The 17839-nt window shown below is 32.1% G+C and overlaps 2 protein-coding genes across 2 annotated transcripts; both read left to right on the plus strand.

Annotated features, from left to right (window-relative positions):
* Nucleotides 1-7601: 7601 nt before the first annotated feature.
* Nucleotides 7602-10250, plus strand: LOC139516819 (uncharacterized). The gene is made up of 2 exons (XM_071307148.1): nt 7602-7739; nt 8722-10250. The coding sequence occupies exon 2, from the start codon at nt 8729-8731 to the stop codon at nt 9953-9955; it is 1227 nt and encodes a 408-aa protein (XP_071163249.1). The 5' UTR covers nt 7602-7739; nt 8722-8728; the 3' UTR covers nt 9956-10250.
* A 2954-nt stretch (nt 10251-13204) lies between these two features.
* On the plus strand, nt 13205-17236 carry LOC139516820 (toll-like receptor 4). Its single transcript, XM_071307150.1, has one exon. The coding sequence runs from the start codon at nt 14253-14255 to the stop codon at nt 15942-15944; it is 1692 nt and encodes a 563-aa protein (XP_071163251.1). The 5' UTR covers nt 13205-14252; the 3' UTR covers nt 15945-17236.
* The last annotated feature ends 603 nt before the right edge of the window (nt 17237-17839 follow it).

The following is a 17839-nucleotide window of genomic DNA, read 5'->3' on the forward strand; positions in this document are numbered from 1 at the left end:
GTCTTTAAGATCATGCCCCGAGCTGAAAGACAAGTTCTAATTAATGTTATGTTATTAGGATTTACAATAGCAATCAATTTACTGGACAATTGATTTGTCAAATTAATTACCACGACGACAATTTTTAAATAAAACCTAACTATTTAATGATTTCAATACAAATTTGTATCAAATCTATCAAAATTGAAAAAAAAGTCCGGTTAACCGGTTAGCGTTTTTGGTATTCGGTCGTTCAAACGGTTAACCGGTTAACCGTTGACAACACTCATATATATCAGTCTAAAAAATACACAACGGTACTGATATAAAATTGATTGGGTATTTTCTGGTTTTGTTTAATTCAGGACTTTTTATCATTAAGTTAGAAAATAGGATTTTAATATGGGATTAATAATCCAACCATTTCAAATGATATTATAATTACATATACAAACTAATTAATAACAAACTAATTAATAACAAACTAATTAATAACAAACTAATTAATAACAAACTAATTAATAACAAACTAATTAATTAATAACAAACTAATTAATAACCAACTAGTTAATAACCAACTAAACAAAATATCAATCTGGATATTCAAAAGAAACTTTGTGTCAATGGGACAATTCTACTGGGTAACCACTTTGTTGTCGTGTTCAGTTATTACACTCAACTACTTTGTAAAACTTTAATTACCGAAATGTATAAATAAATATATTGTTAGAATTGATAAATAGATGTTTTGTTTTTTTAATAATGACAAAATCTAACACGCACTAACAGTCTTGACAAAAAAACATAGGCAAAATGTGTAGATAGTTAGATGTAATTGCTGGAAGAGTGGGACCAACAACACGTATAGCACTCTCACACATTCCTAAACTTCAAGATTTAGTTTATATTGATTTCTACTAATTTTATCTTAACGTTTTATTAATATTTTGAATATTAATTCTTTAAATAAAGAGTGAGATGTGGTAATTCTACCAATGAGACAACTACACTAAAATTAAAATGAACTCGATGTAAGCAATCATATGCAAAAAGTAAGATCACAAAAAAACTGAACTTCGAGGAAAATTCAAACCGGAAAGTCCCTAATCAAATGGCAAAATCAAAAGCTCGAACACATCAAACGAATGGATAACAGCTGTCATATTCCTGACTTGATACAGGCTTTTGAGCTATTTCGTGACAGCCAAAATTTATAGGTGGAGATAGCTGGAGTGACCGGAGAAAACAACCGACCTTTGATAGGAAACTGACAATCCTAGTCAATCAAGATTGGAATCAAGTAACCTGCACAAGCGGGGTTCGAACTCACAACCTCAGTGTTGACTGGCTAGTGATTTCAGTAGTAACTACTTAGGCGACTGGTCACCGAAGCTCCTTAGTTATATTCTAAAGACCAATGCTGCTTGATATTAACTATTTTGAACAAGCTTTGGTGGGCTCTTCAATTTATGCTAAATGGAATTATTTAGAAGGTTTGCAAAGATGCATAAAATATCCGCTTTCAGAGTCAAAGACTATAACATTTAATGGGAAATATTATAGGAAGTACAACTTCATACGCACAATGTGGTTTAGGGCAAAATGACGGACGAAGTTGAAAGGCAATGGGAACCAAAAATTTAAAACCTGATATATATTAGGAGTTTATATCTATACACTTATATATATATTAATATTTTGAATAGTTAGCCATTTCCCGACCTTTTTATTTTTCTGAAAAAAATTACTTTATCAAACGTGGCTCAATGTACCTGTTTACTTGACACCTTTTTCGTTAACATTTTGTGTTTCAGTTCTGAATGTCCTGACCTGGGACCAAAAGATGCATTAGTACAATGATTCAGTAGATTGTGGTCTCTTTGGTGTATACCCAAAACCGTATTGATCTCATCCTTTATTCATATGTATACACGATCTTCGAAGTCTATTGATTTAGCTAAATATGAATAAGGTAGTCATATTTACCGCCGATTGCATTGACTGTGTAGCCAAAGGTAATATCTTTAGATATCTTGCTTGCTAGCTGAACCGTGAAGTCAATTTTAAGTAAAGTATACTTTCATTCTCTGGAAGTAGCCTAGTACTAAAGACATATATATATATATTGGTTATCTGTCGGATTAGTCTTCTCTTCAAGGAGGGTAGTTTACCTAACGTAATAATGACTTCACGGTTCAGCTAGCAAGCGAGCTAACCGAAGATATTACCTTTGCCTACAATATAAGAGTTAATGCAGTCAATATATTCCTTTAACTAGTGTGTACTAAAAAAGCAAAATAACAAAAATACCGAACTCCAAGGAAAATTCAAATCGGAATATCAGTTATCGAATGGCAAAATCAAAAGCTCAAACTAACGGATCCTCATTTGCTCCAATAGCAGATTTGTATGTAGAGATGAAATTAATTTCGAAACATTACTATTATATAGAACGAAGCATTAAGAAATAACATGACTTAATGTACTATCAAAGCGGAAAACGAAACTTTTCGGTAAAACATAAAGTATGTTTGTTTGTGTAGGATTAATCTTTTGTAAATATCATGTACTATTTATATAAGGAAAACGAATAAATAACAACTGATATTTCCTGGAGATTATGACTTTTTAACTGTTTGCAACATGAGATCTTTATATAATTATTTAGAACTATTAGAGGAAACGTCCATGTTTTATTTGTACTTTATTACATGACAAAATTAAATTACTAGTTCGACATTCTATGTCATTTGGTATCACCAGCCCAGTAGTCAGCACTTCTGTGTTGAAATGAGTTATTATTGATATTTCATAATTACAAATTAACAAAAGTTTGAATTTTTGAAATACTAAGCTGTATTTGGCAAAACGTTTAGGAATGTTTGGTCGTCAATGCTCTTCAACTTCGTACTTTATTTGGCCTTTTTAACATTTTTTTATTCGAGCGTCCCCGATGAGTCTTTAAACGAAACGCAGGTCTGGTGTTAATATAAAATTTAATCATGGTATCTATGATGAGTTTATTGAAGAAAATGCAAATGGAGACAAAATTGTCATATCTTAACATGCACGAAATGTTTTAACACCCTGCATTATAAAAGTGCTGGTTGATCTGCCCTTTGTTTGACCATGTTGACTGATAGACAGGGTAAATTTGTCACCGGAATACAAATGATCATCAAAAATGCTAGGCTTATAAATTAGTACTATATGATACATGTTCATAGAATGAAAAGCTTTTGAAAAAGTCGAGGAAAAATGGAAAAGCTTTGGCAAAAAGAAAATGGAAATACGATGAAAGACAAATCCAGTGCACAATCCACTACATAGAAAACCTAAAACAGAGCAACCAAAAACCCTTCATCTATTCTTAACCTATTCTTAAATAGGTTACAAAATGATACTATTATTCTGAGTTTATATCAATCTCATAAGGTGCAGCTATACATCACACTCTATTTTCGATTACAAATTTTGTTAGTATTCATTATTAAATACAAGAAAAACACGAGGTTACAATTGAAGATAAACATGATAAAGAAAAACTATGTATTGTCCCTTCATCAAATAGATGCCAAGTGACATATATTTATTAATAGTACCGGAATCACATGTCTGTATTTGTTTATGTTCAACACGTGTTGATGAGCACATAGTTGTATACATGGTTTTATATGTAGCCATGCAGGTTTATATATGAGGGTAAGATCGTGAATCTCGTGCAGAATCTTATTATACATGTTATTAATAACAGATCTGTTGATAACAAGTTATTCGATGTTTTGTCTTTCCGAGTAGCATACGTTTCTTTTGTTATACATCTACTCAACGCAAACCACACATTTGCTAGATTTCAGTTAGCTAATTTAATGATCTGACATGATTATTTGTAATAATAATGTATTTATTGTGTTTTGTAGATTATCGTAGATTTTGATTTTTGTTGGATGGAGTTCCGATACGGACTGTGTATTGGTGAAATTTGTGTGATATATTTTTTTGAGATTATATATTAAATGTAGAAGAACATTTAAATGAATATTTTGATATGAAATGGTTCTGATGTTTGAGAATGAATAAAGTATCAAAGTGTGCTACTCACAAGGAGAGCTCATTTACGAATAGGCTACTCGCAAGGAGAGCTCATTCCTATAGTATACATGTGTTGAGTTTAATTGTTATTGGATGTTAGTCGTTTGTTTCTCTGTCCTATATTTTCTCCCATTTATTTGTATTGTAGTCCTGTCATGTAATGTTGTCATTTTAATGTTATAATTAACATTGCCATTAAAGCGGGAGGTTTGGCATGCCACAAAACCAGGTTGAATCCACCATTTTTTTCTCTTAAAATGCCCTGTACCAAGTCAGGGAAATGGCCATTGTTATATTATAGTTCGTTTCTGTGTGTGTTACATTTAAATGTCGTGTTTCTGTTGTGTCTTAGTTCTCTTATATTTGATGCGTTTCCCACAGTTTTAATTTGTAACTCGGATTTGTTTTTTTCTCTATCGATTTATGAGTTTCGAACAGCGGTATACTTAATAATTTATTTGGGTAAAGCTTGGCGAATAAAAACATAATTTCTTTAAATAGGTATCTTAATATGATATCACATTACTTTTTAAGATTATAGCCGTACGAAGTTCACAATAAGTAGTTTTTTTAAGGGAATGTATGACGATGTCACATGTAGAACTATAAGTGAACATATCTCGATATCTCAATAAAGACTTTTCACACAAATTTCATTATTTTTACCAAAAAAATGTAACAAGATACTCTTAGTGGAATATACAGGCAAACTAAAAAGAGTGTATCAGTATATGCGAACCAATAAATTACTGATTGGTTGTTTTTAAGATAATTTAAAAAAAATTTCAATTGGTTTGCAATAACTTGTTTGACTTTTTAACTATTTTGATCTGAGCCGCACTGATAAGTTTATGTAGACGAAATGTGCGTATGGCTTATCAAATTCAAAGTCTGGTACCTTTGATAACTAATTGCATTACAGATTCACACACCAAATTACCAGTCATCCACTTTTTATAGATCTCAGACATTTAGTTTTATTTAAAGATTAAAGTAAAAAAAAATATAAAAAAGTTGGAAGACAATAATGCCAATAATTTAGAAACATTTCCAAAATCTAAATTATGAAGATCTGAAATATTACTTGATATAGTTTTGATTCACGCAAGAAGCTCTTTTCGTATATATAAAACTCACCAGCGACACCCAAATCTAAAAAAAAAAACAATACAAAAACAAAATAACGTAAAACAGGAAGTAATTTACTGGTATACCATTAGCCTTTAACTCTATGTATACGAACGATGCGATTTCGCAGTTGGATATAAAGCATAAAACAGAGACTTCATATGCAAAAAAAAGATAGATGCATGTTTCAATAATATGTGTTCATAAGACACCATGCCCCGCTTGGACTATCTGTGAACGATGAAGTTCTGCTAACACCAATAATTTGAAGGCTAGTGTTTAATCTTGTACCCCTATTTTTGACATGTTAACCTATTATATCTGTTTGTATTCTTCACACATTGTTATCAATAAATGGAATTTTATGCGACGGTCATACAAGTAAGAGCTTAGCTGGTTTTTAACACTTTAATTAATCTTATAATTTATTCTACAATGTACTGATGTGACGCAAACGTATCTTAAACCAAAGCTTTAATGTGATACGGGACGAATGGACTAACAGATGATGACTGACATATGGATCAACAGACCGAAAAAACATAGAGTCCCTGCAATTTTTGCTGTAGACGGGACATTTAAATAATGATTGTGTCCTATAATACAGTTATTGACCTTATGTGTTTTACTTCAATGGAACGAATGTGGCGAATCATCTATAATTAATATATGGGTTATTGCAGTAGTTTCCGTATTTAACACTCGACAGCTGACCTAATACACAGCTACTTTTGCATAGGTATTATTTCTGTACTTAAAAAATGTACCTCGAAAAAACCTCGAAGAACAGACTAAATATAGTATTATTTACCCCGCCTACATTAATTTGTATGTCTAAACAAAACAAGTGGTTATGAGGAATGAACAATTCGGCATTCATACTGGGCAACATTTATGTTGTTATGCAAATAAATGCACTGAATTATAATACTTGAAATTTGCTATGTACAAATTAATGTTTATAATTGTAAAGTTATGATCTGGAATATTCAGCATGGCAAAATCTAAAACACGCATTTGAAAAATCATTTTTTTATACTGGATCTTAAAACAAGAGGGGAGAAAGATACAAGGAGGACAGCCAAACTCATAGTTTGAAAATAAACTGACAACGCAATGGCTAACAAATAAAAAGACAAACAGACAAATAATATTACACAAGACACACATAGAAAATTAAAGACTTTGCAACACGAACCCCACCAAAAAAAAAACGGGGGTGATTTCAGGTGACTCCGGAAAGACCCTCATTGTTAATTTCTAAATGTAAGTCAATATGAGGCAGACTTAAAAGAGGGGGGAAAGATACCAGAGGGACATTCAAACTCATAGATTGAAAATAAACTGACACAAGTGTTTAATTGTCGCAGCCACAATCTTATGCACATTTATTTTCTGTATGACAGCACCGAAGGTGACTAATTGTCGAAGCTTGCTTGACTTAATGATGTAGGTCAATAGGTGAAATTTAAAAAAATCTAAATTAAAAAATTTTAAGTCAGAAGAGCATTGTTAAGGAACAAAATTATCCAAAAATACTCATAGGTTAAGGAACTCGTTTTTGAGATATTGATTCTTAAAAATTATCTGGAAAAGGCTGACTGGACGTTTACCTCAATCTTTTTTGCATTGGAATTATTTGGGTCTCAAATAGTAAGAAAAATATCTAGAATCTGCTTAAATTTTGCTAATGACTTTTTGAAGTGTTTTACGAAAAGTTGGTGATATGGGGCAAACGATTTATTTCTAAAAAAGTGGATCTTAAAAATTAATAACTTCCAAAACTTCGTTCTATCTGTATGGCATCTATGATTTTAAGTCTTCAACCTCAGAAAATTTTATTTAATATATAAACCATCAGCAGTGTTTTCATACTGTTGACAATTGTCGGCCAATATATCATTAATAAACATGAAAATTTCCCGTCAAAATACGATATGGCGTCGAAGTCTGTTGTTTTAAGGTTATAAATTATTTCTCGAACTCTTGGTAAGGAACATGTTGAGCACGAAATAGAGAAATAGATGTTAAAAATAAATATGTTTTGCTGAATTGGTATTTCAAAACATTTTCTATCTACTACAGATCTGAAAAAGATTGAAAATATAGTTGATTGAAACTGTTCAAGAAATTATCAACCAATGAAAATCAACAAATAAATCGAGGAAACCGAAATTGTAATATATTGATTCCTAGCACGAGTTTTTGTCCTGTATTGACTACCTGACTCGTTTAAGCTGAGAATTTATTTTTTAAGATAACGAAGACGACACCAAAATGAATGCAATAGCTTACGCTGGGAGGTGAAATAAAAGTGGAACATTGTCAATCAATTTTTAGTTTTGTTAAAAATACCAAATTAACTTTATGTCAAAATATTTAAAATCGACATCCATTTTTAGTGACTAGCTTGAATATGATGGCTGAATGATCTTTTATCCTGTCTGATCCGGTACAGAAAAATGACAGTTATCGAGTAGGCAATGAAAATCTTCTCATTGTTGAAAAATTGATAACACATTGTCAAACAGGAAAAGGCGGTGAGTGATAAATTGTGCAACATGTAATATCTAAAGAAAACACAAATTTACGTAGAACCGATGATATTAATCATATTTGTTCATTTTCGGTGATAATATGGATTATCTAAATTCAAAATGAAGAGAGATTTCTTACATTCTTTAATCATACCATACCCTTCACAGAAGTTAGTGCTTCGGTATGAACAAGAATTTATTACTAAGTCTTAGTTAAATGTCCAGTTCAAACAAATAAAATCAATTTTATCATCACCCACAGAAAAAAAATATTCTAGATAGAACCAAGGGGGAGTCGGGGGCTCTGAAATGAAATTTTACAACAGATTGTATTCGGCATATTGGTTAATTTTCATGGTGATGATATGGATTGTTTGATATAAAAAAAGACCAGGGTAATCTTTAAGGTCCACATGGTGCCACCCTTTCAGCAGTCAGTGCTTCGGAATTGGCATATATTTATACAAAACAATGTTCGGCGTTTTCCAATTCATAAAATTTTGCCAATATAATAACACTAAGATAGAAACTAACCCGTTGGAATATGGTCACATGGATGCATGAGGTAACATTTACTTATTTGTTTGATGTGTGTAAGCTTTTTATTTTGCCATTTGAAAAGATTTTTTCCAATTTGAATTTTTTTGAAATTTATTGAATTCGTTTGATATTTTTTGTTATTTTACTGTTTCCTGGTGATATGTTTTGTGCTGACGGAAATGGCATCATTCGTTTTTTAGAAACTAGTTTCTTCCTGAACGTTAAAGTCGAAAGATTAAGAGGAGGAAAATGTTTTTATATATCAATATTTCCTTTCTGACTGAAACCACATTCGTAAAATTTTCGAATGATACTTGTAAAAAGTAATCTTGAAATGTTTTGACACAATCTAAAGGGACATATTTCTTCTTTTACGTGCTCGAAATAATAGCTGAACTAAAGACTAGCACCAACATACACATAAATATTTTTGATTTATTTACAGTTCTAGTATGGGCTCTCTGTTATCGAAAGAAAGCTCTGTTACAAAGGACAAGTATGTGAGGACGAAAGAACAAGAAGCAATCATTTCAAGAAAGGTTAGCGAGTTTATTGCAAAGATAATAGCAACACCACCTTTAAAATTGAAACTGATTGACATTTACCATGGGATATATGAACGACTGTGTGGACCCTGGGGAAGAGTGACTGGCAGCTATGCTGATAGCCTTTCTATGTCCACATCAGATGTTGATATTATATTGGATAACATGTCTGTTAATTCTAGCCCTGAAATGACAATGAACAGTTCATGTACTATGGAATTAGTTATTTTTACAGGGGATAATGATATACCACCGGGATGCTGTTGGCTGCGAGCCTATCAAAAAGATGTTTTCACGAGAAAATTTGTGCCGTCAGTTTCAACTTCTTTTCCTTATGTAAGGATAAATGGACTGACTAAACAAGTTACAGATGCTGAATGGAATCTTGTAGATATCAAAGGATACAAATGTTTGTCTTGTCGAAATATAAATGAACAGAGGGCTAAGAGTGGTTTAACTTCTTTCCCCTTTATTAATCGATTCCTGCCACACTGGATACCACATGGACCAGCATTCAAACAGACATATTTTTGGATATTTGATGTTGATATCGTGGACGCTTTCAAATGTAACACATTACCTCCAGTGTTACTAAAATGGGCAAAACGAACACGAAAAACATGGCCTTCACAAAGCACTTTAGAGAAAGCGTTAGAACAAGGTTGTCATGTAATAAGTCTGCCTTCAAAAATTTCCTCTGATGAATTTACAGAGGTTGAGTTTAGACTCGGTTATGGGGACATGGAAAAGTTACTAACAGAATCTCTTAGTGACTGTCAAAAACAATGTTATATCCTACTTAAGATAATACTCAAAGAATACATAGAACCACGATTCCCCGATGAAGATATTGTATCATCGTATGTCATGAAGATGTTAATATTCTGGATGTCAGAGGAAACAGATTCGGAAACTTGGCGTCCAGAGTGCCTTCTTGAATGTTTTGATATGTGTCTAGGAAGGCTGTTTGATTGGGTTGAATCTGGTTATTGTCCGAACTTCTTTATTCCCGAATATAACCTATTTCGAACAAAACTTACAAGTATACACTCTAACAAGTTTACCTGTTTGATGAGGGAAATCGTGGATTTGAAATGGAAGGTATTGCTTCATTGTAAAACAATGCAATGGTAAAATTTATACGTATAGAGTTTTGGTAGATAGCATAATATATTGTACAAAACGAACTATATTGAAATTTGACATAATGCTCTAGATATGTCACCAGCTAGACACGTTAGATTAGATAAAAGTCCGTCCCTTAAATCTTTATTGGAGAATTCAATAATACTGATGATTACTAAGTCGACAATTTATGTCCGATTTGAAATTTGTTATGGGCGATCGAACACTTATAACAAGACTTAAAACGTCTAATAAAAACGCATGCCTGGATATTTTTTAGCTATAAAAAAAATGTAGAAAGTCAGGCATGTATTTGTTCTCATTACAAAACCCACAAATATATGATCATTCAGATAGAGTATGTCCAGGTAATCAAGAACATTGGTCCAAAATAAATTTTACAGGAAACCGAAACAAGGATTTATGACTAAATTCTTAACTTTGAACCTAAGGTCAGATAAAAGAGTCATGTTATCACAAGCGTCATTTAATCTCAATTCTGTTCAATACATTTGCTATTCTAATATCGCAAAGCACAGTTAAACCTTAAATACACAGCAAAAGTTAACATTTCATAGCAAGTTCAGACCGTGACCTATCAACGTGTATAAGTTTGATGTTTTGTTTAAATATCGATTATACTGTGCATTTATATGTAAGAATTAACACAGATACGATTCCTGAAAGCCGCTACTGAACACCTCAATGTTCATAAAATGCATTTGTTTCCGATATTGCACAATATTGTTATCTGCATCCAGTGAACGTTCAACCGCATATGATTCTTATCTTTCAATTAGTGCTCTTACAACCTTAGGAGGATTAAATATCAAATATTGTGACAATGCTTATTTTAATGGCGAGAACAAAATTATCTATGGATGTCTGGTGTAATTTTACGTTCCTTTGAGGTTGCACTTTGTAAAAATAGTTGTTTCACAAGACACATTACTTGAGAAGATGCTTACTATTCATAGAATATTGTTTTACCTACCGATGAAATCCGTGTGTTATATCATAGAGAAATGCCTTTGGAGTTTTATCAATATAAATACATTTGGAATTGTTTTCCATTCCAAGATGTAATCGCTAACAAAACTTCGTATTCATTGTATGATTTAACAGAAGTGCAATATTCAGAGCTATATTTCCATCTAAGTGTAACCTCTGATATTAAAGTGTAGGAGGACGCTATTTAATATCATCGGGTTAAAGTAAACTTTGAGCTAGTTGTCAGCTGTTGATGTGAACAATCTTTTAGATGATATGGTCATTTTTTTTGTTACATAGTTTTGCTGTTATAAAAGGCTCAGGTCCATTTCCTTAAAAAAACAAATTATTATATATTTGTATTTGCCTTTTTCTATGTTACCTAAGAGTGAAAAGGAAAAGGGTAAAACAAAGGATTGAAGTTTAAGCAAAATCGTGTCACTTGTTCTTCTGCCTGCCTGATGAAGGGTATATAGTGTTGCCATTATTAAAAAGTAAATGCCTTTTCATTTAGGATTTTATCACATGTTTATTTTTACATTTGGTTTGAATGATTACTTATTAATCCAGATTTAAAAAAAATAGAGCTAAAAGAAGAAGAGCTTGTTCTTATGTCTTATCCAAGAAATAACATCATTAATGGTTGTCATACGTCATATCTTAGCTTAAGTTGACAGAAGTGTCTGTTAAAAAGTAAGTTACACCTTATTTTGACTCTAGCCAATTCAAAGTCTAATCAAACTCATCAAATATACCATGCTTATAATTGTGTACGCTAGACGCGCGTTTTGTATACAAAATACATATCAGTGACACCCGAATCACATAAATAAAATAAGGCCAAAAGAGAGAATTAAGGATCCAATAGATCAATGTTTTTTTTGTCAAATGCAGCTACGGAAATATATTCCTGGTATAGAACACAAAGGTGGGCTTGTGATATACACGGGTAGTAAACCTCCACCAGCAGTTACATCGACCCAGTGGTTGAAATTAAACTCATCAAAATACCAGACGTATCATTGATCGCCAAACAAGCGTTTCATCAACAAAAGATGCATCATTGTACAGACGCATCATTGATCGCCAAACAAGCGTTTCATCAACAAAAGATGCATCATTGTACAGACGCCTTTGAGTTGTTAAAGAATGTATATTGACCTGTAGGTGCTATATTGACCTGTAGGTGTTATTCTTGTTTTTTATAACACGCAGGTGCTCCGGCAGGGTAAGAAGATCCTTTCTTTGTTATAAGATAGAAACATTGAAGAATGGAGGTTTAAATTCGAATGAAATAAGGTTACCCAATATAGTGTCAGTTGAATATCAGACATCATCAGGAATTGTATATATCATATTGTTATGTTTTTAGCATTAAAGTGCGAGGTTTGGCATGCCACAAAACCAGGTTCAACCCACCATTTTTTCCTTTAAAAATGTCCTGTACCAAGTCAGGAATATGGCCATTGTTATATTATAGTTCGTTTCTGTGTGTGTTACAATTTAACGTTGCGTCGTTTGTTTTCTCTTATTTTTGAGTGTAAATTGACTTTGCGATAAGACGTGTCACGGTACTTGTCTATCCCAAATTCATGTATTTGGTTTTGATGTTATATTTGTTATTCTCGTGGGATTTTGTCTGATGCTTGGTCCGTTTCTGTGTGTGTTAGTTACATTGTAGTGTTGTGTCGTTGTTCTCCTCTTATATTTATGCGTTTCCGTCAGTTTTAGTTTGTTACCCCGATTTTGTTTTTTGTCCATGGATTTATGAGTTTGAACAGCTATATACTACTGTTGCCTTTATTTATTCATTTGAAAGTTTCTTTAATATCGTTTGTTTTATTAATCTACACTTTATTTACGGAAGACATAGGAAAATTAGGAGCTTGACAAATTGAGGGTGGACTAGCAAAGGTAGAAATATGGCAGCTATATTCACAAATAGTCTGTTTCAAATAATTTTTGTGTTGTTTTTTTTCAGTTCAGTGTTCTGATGTTTTTCTCTTATAGTCTATGTGTTTACATCGGTTTAAGGTTTCAACCCTGATTTGTTTTCTCATAATTGATTTATAACTTTTAACAGCTGTTGACTACTGCCTTTAATGTATAAACTCTTCCTCGGAGTTCGTGAAAGTCATATAACAACAACTGTCATGATCGACAAAAACATGGTAAAGTATGAAACAACACATTTGTGTCCTATATGTTTATATTATTCTTCAAACAAATTAGAAAAAAAACTATTCTTTTGTGTTATTGTCGGTCATTAGGTAGGTACAGGAAGTGAAAGAAGATTAATTAAAACTTAATTTTAAAAAACATCCTTGTTTCAACCTTTTTGTTGTTTCAGGTAGTTGTATTTCTCTTCCTATTCAGGCTATTACAACCAGCAAGTCATAAGTAAGTATTTGTCAGTTGTTGTTCACATTCAAAAGTGGATAAATGATATACATGCTGATATATTTGTAATGTATATAAATATACATACAACTTTCTTCTCTCCAAGGTAAAAATTACAATGAATTTACTTTATGTATGTTGTATTCTTATGTTGCATTCTAAACTGTTTTAACCGTCTCATTAAAACAATGTATCCAAAGTTAACAAAATATTTAACCCACATGTAACAGCTGGACATTTTCTCACCTGCATCATCATAATTAAAATTATAGTAAGTCATGTTGTTGTAATGACAGAGTTAAAGGCGGCTGATTAATTTCAAAAATTTTATGCTTAGTCCAAAGAAAAATTTCGGTCTATTTGTTTCGTCCTACAGGGGAACACTGTATTCCCTGTTTAAATTTCAGAAAGGATTATTATATCAAGAATTTTATATTTCACAGGTTACTTACTAAACAAAAGGACAATGCGGACAATTGCAATTGTTAATTTGTTACTTTTATCAACTTTCTTCTGTGTCAAGACGGATTCCGCTGTGGCCTTGTCTTATGTGTGTACATTTAATACACATTGCCGCTGCTATAATGAAGTAGGAACAGAAAACTTACATGTGGATTGCGCAAACGGTCAAATATCGAAAATTCCAAAATTTCCACTGAATACTTACATTTTAAATCTGCAAAATAACCGTATACGCGTAATAAGCAATAACGCATTTCAGTCTTTATCAAATCTGTCAATCTTGGATTTATCATACAACCATATCAAAGGTTTAAAACAACACTCTTTTGATGGATTAGGAAAACTGAAGGAGTTAAACTTAAATTACAATCCTTTAGAATATACAAAATTTCCAAACGAAAGTTTCATCCCATTGGTATCACTAAGACATCTTTGCATTTAAAGTAAACTATTCATGGCAGCTGTTAGTTTTATATTCTCAGATAAAACTATATCCTATTTGAGGTCTCTGGAGAAATTGGAAATAGATGTTCCTGCAATCTATCAAAAACGTGATATATTTGGTGAAGGGTATGAATATTTAATTCATCTTAGTTCTCTAAATGTAGGCGCGTGTGATGATTTACTGATCAATGCACAACTATTTAAGTATATGCCACTTTTAACACATATTTCATTTGACGAAAAGTGTAAGATTCATATCACACCTGGTGGACATCGAAGTTTGAAAAACATCAAAGAAGTTTACGTTCATCGTTTGGTTGACACGCTACTTCCATATCTCAATAACTTTACAAATGAATTGAAACTGACTCCAATCGAAACATTGTCATTTCGGAACACTTTTGCAGAGGGTTTTGAAGACCGTTACTATCCATGGAATCCGATAAGCAGAAATTTGCAGAACTCGTCTTTAAAATATCTGCTGATGACTGAAAATAAACTTGGAGAAAGTTTTCCAGTATCGAAACTTGATCCTCCTCCTTCAAGTTTACAAGCGCTGAATCTTTCCAGCAATAAACTCGAAAAGTTTGCGTTAGATTTAGGGAATATTCGAAATCTCAGTCTGCAAAATAATTATCTCGGAGGATTTCTTAGTACTCATAGTTATAACATGTCAAAAGAATCTAGCAGTCTTGAGTACATAGATTTATCAGCGAATAGTATTGAAACGCTTACATTTATAGTATTCAAGGGCCAACCACATTTAAAATATATCAATCTTAGTCATAACAAGTTGCAAAAGGTTACTTTTGATGTTTCTCGACTGAAAAGTCTTCGATATTTGGATATATCAACCAACAATTTTACGACATTAGACGAGAAAGTTATGGCAATATTCGACGATCTATCTAAAATGACGTTCTTCACAGTAAATTTACGAAATAATGCATTACAATGTACCTGTATCACACTGTCATTTCTTAAGTGGATTTCCAAAACAAAAGTTGAGTTGCTGCTAAATGATAAGTGTACTTTAATAGATGGCGCTATTGTAAGATTAACCCCGATAGATTCAATAATAAAACGACTACAGAAAGAGTGTAGTACATATACGTATTTAGCAATTGCTTTGTCTATATTGTTGGTAGTTATCTTAGCAATTCTTATTTTGGCTTTAGTGTATAAATACAGATGGAAACTTCGATACATGTTTTACCTTGCCAAAAGTAAACACTACAATTACAAGGCTTCCATAGACAACGGGGAATACACGTACGATGCTTTTATTTCGTACTGTGATGATGATAGAGCATTTGTATTAAAAGATTGCATTGCAAATTTAGAAACAGAAGGGAATGCTAAATTATGCGTGCACCAACGAGACTTCATACCAGGCCAAGAGATAACAGTCAACATTACAAACGCTATCCATGACAGCAGAAAGACGGTTTGCATAATAACAAGAAAGTTTTTTGAGTCTTACTATTGTATGTTTGAATTTAATATGGCCCGAATGGAAAACATTTATTCTCGAGATGGAAGAAATGTCATTTTCCTAGTATTTCTTGAGCAAATTCAACCAAAAGAAATGCCACTTATGATGCTCGAACTTATAGAGAAACAGTCTTACATTGAATATCCAAATGACGAAGAAGGAAATATTGTGTTCTGGAAAAAAATTAAAGAAGCTATTCATTCATGACATTTGTTGCAATATCGAGTTCGTTCTCCTAAGTTTTTTTTTTTATTCATTTTAATTATGTATTTACATCAATATGAGGAAATAACAAGCAAAAAAAAAGAGGTAATTAATTAATTGTTATTTGGATGGAGAGTTGTCTCATTGGCACTCACACCTCTATCTATTGTATAAATTCGATAGATAATGCAAAACACCAATTCCTCGATCAGTACACATTATAAATATTCAAAAGAGGATGCTACGGTAGTTTGCGGATATTTTGGTGGTACAAAAGGGGTAGCCTAAGCATGCTAACATGTTTAACCCCGCCACGTTCTCTATGTATTTGCCTGTCCCAAGTCAGGTGCCTGTAATTCAGTTGTTGTGATTACTTTATGTGTTACATATTTGTTTTTCGTTCATTTTTTTGTACATATAATCATATTCAAAACAGTGTGGCTGTGGCCATTGATTGACGACCTTTATTGTCCAAAGGTTCTTAAGAACAATATCATGATGATGGAAGAAGTATTTAAGTATGATCAATTTTAACTTTGCATTTAAATTTAATGTCCCTAAAGTATCCGAGGTGTAGATTTGTGTGTTTCAATGTCAGTTTTCAATCGTTTTGAAACATTTTTGATTTTTGATTTCAACATTGACATATTGACCAATGCTTTCTTTGTATGTGCTATCTGATTATTGATGTTTGCTTCTGTGTTTATGATTTTCCCAGTTAAACATAACTGTATTATACAATTATAGCCTTTGTATGATGTCGATACAAGAATATATTGACCTGAAAGAAGTATATTGACCTGAAAGAAGCATATTGACTGAGGACGAAGTCCGAGGTTGATATACTTCTTTGGGTCGATATATCCTGTATTGATCTCATAAATAGGCTATAATTGTTATATTATTAATTTCCGACCGAATTTGTATCAAAATCGTAATTTTTTTATTTACATCTTATGTATTTGAAGATTGTATTTGAAGATTTTTTTTCTTTAAATACTCGATCATAGATATTTTTTTTATAAAACTTTTAACAATATCACGAAATTCATTACATGACGTCTCAAAAATGTCGGTTTTTAGATATTCTAAAAATAACCGTGCAATATGCTTTTTTCTATCCGCCGTTTTCTATCTACCTTCGAAAATATAGTTTAACACGTGACTATCCTTGAACAAATCAAATTAGTTAAAATATACGAATTAATAATATTAGTATGTATCTTGTCTTTAATATTATTGAATGTATCGTCATTGTTTTGTATTTTAGATAAAATAAAACTATCTGAACCTTTCTCAATGTGACACAAAATCTATCTGTAACTGTTTCAAGCGATAACTTACCATACACGTATAGAGAAGCAGCGTGTTCATTGATCGCAACCACTGTATCACAGATTGTTTGATGTCGCAAAAAACATTTAGACTGAATGTTAAGCTCGCACCTTTAAGATCAATCAATAACATACAAGAGCATTTTGTGGAATTTTAAAACAATCAAGTATACATGGCAATTCAAATTTGAAACTTATTACTGATTCAGAGATTCCATTCAATAAATAAAATCATAATATTGTTCTTCCCTGGTCGAGACTTGAACTCATACTATTGTGATATTGTGGCACCAAATTGCCTAGCACTATGCTCGACTCGCATGACTACTTGACCACCTAGATTCTCAAATAATAATGCTTTCGATGGCAGGGTGTTATTTTTCCTCGTCAGTTTTTTTTTCTATCGACGTAACACAGTACATGATATATAACGCATGAAGATTGAAATTGTACAGACCAGCTGAATTAGTTATCGTAGAGGATATTACAAATTCATGTGGTAAGCAGTCACAGGAATAATTATATTATAAGAACATTTGAACCAGTGACAACTCTACGACATAT

Source organism: Mytilus edulis, chromosome 3, assembly GCF_963676685.1.
Source record: "Mytilus edulis chromosome 3, xbMytEdul2.2, whole genome shotgun sequence".
NCBI classification, from domain to species: domain Eukaryota; kingdom Metazoa; phylum Mollusca; class Bivalvia; order Mytilida; family Mytilidae; genus Mytilus; species Mytilus edulis.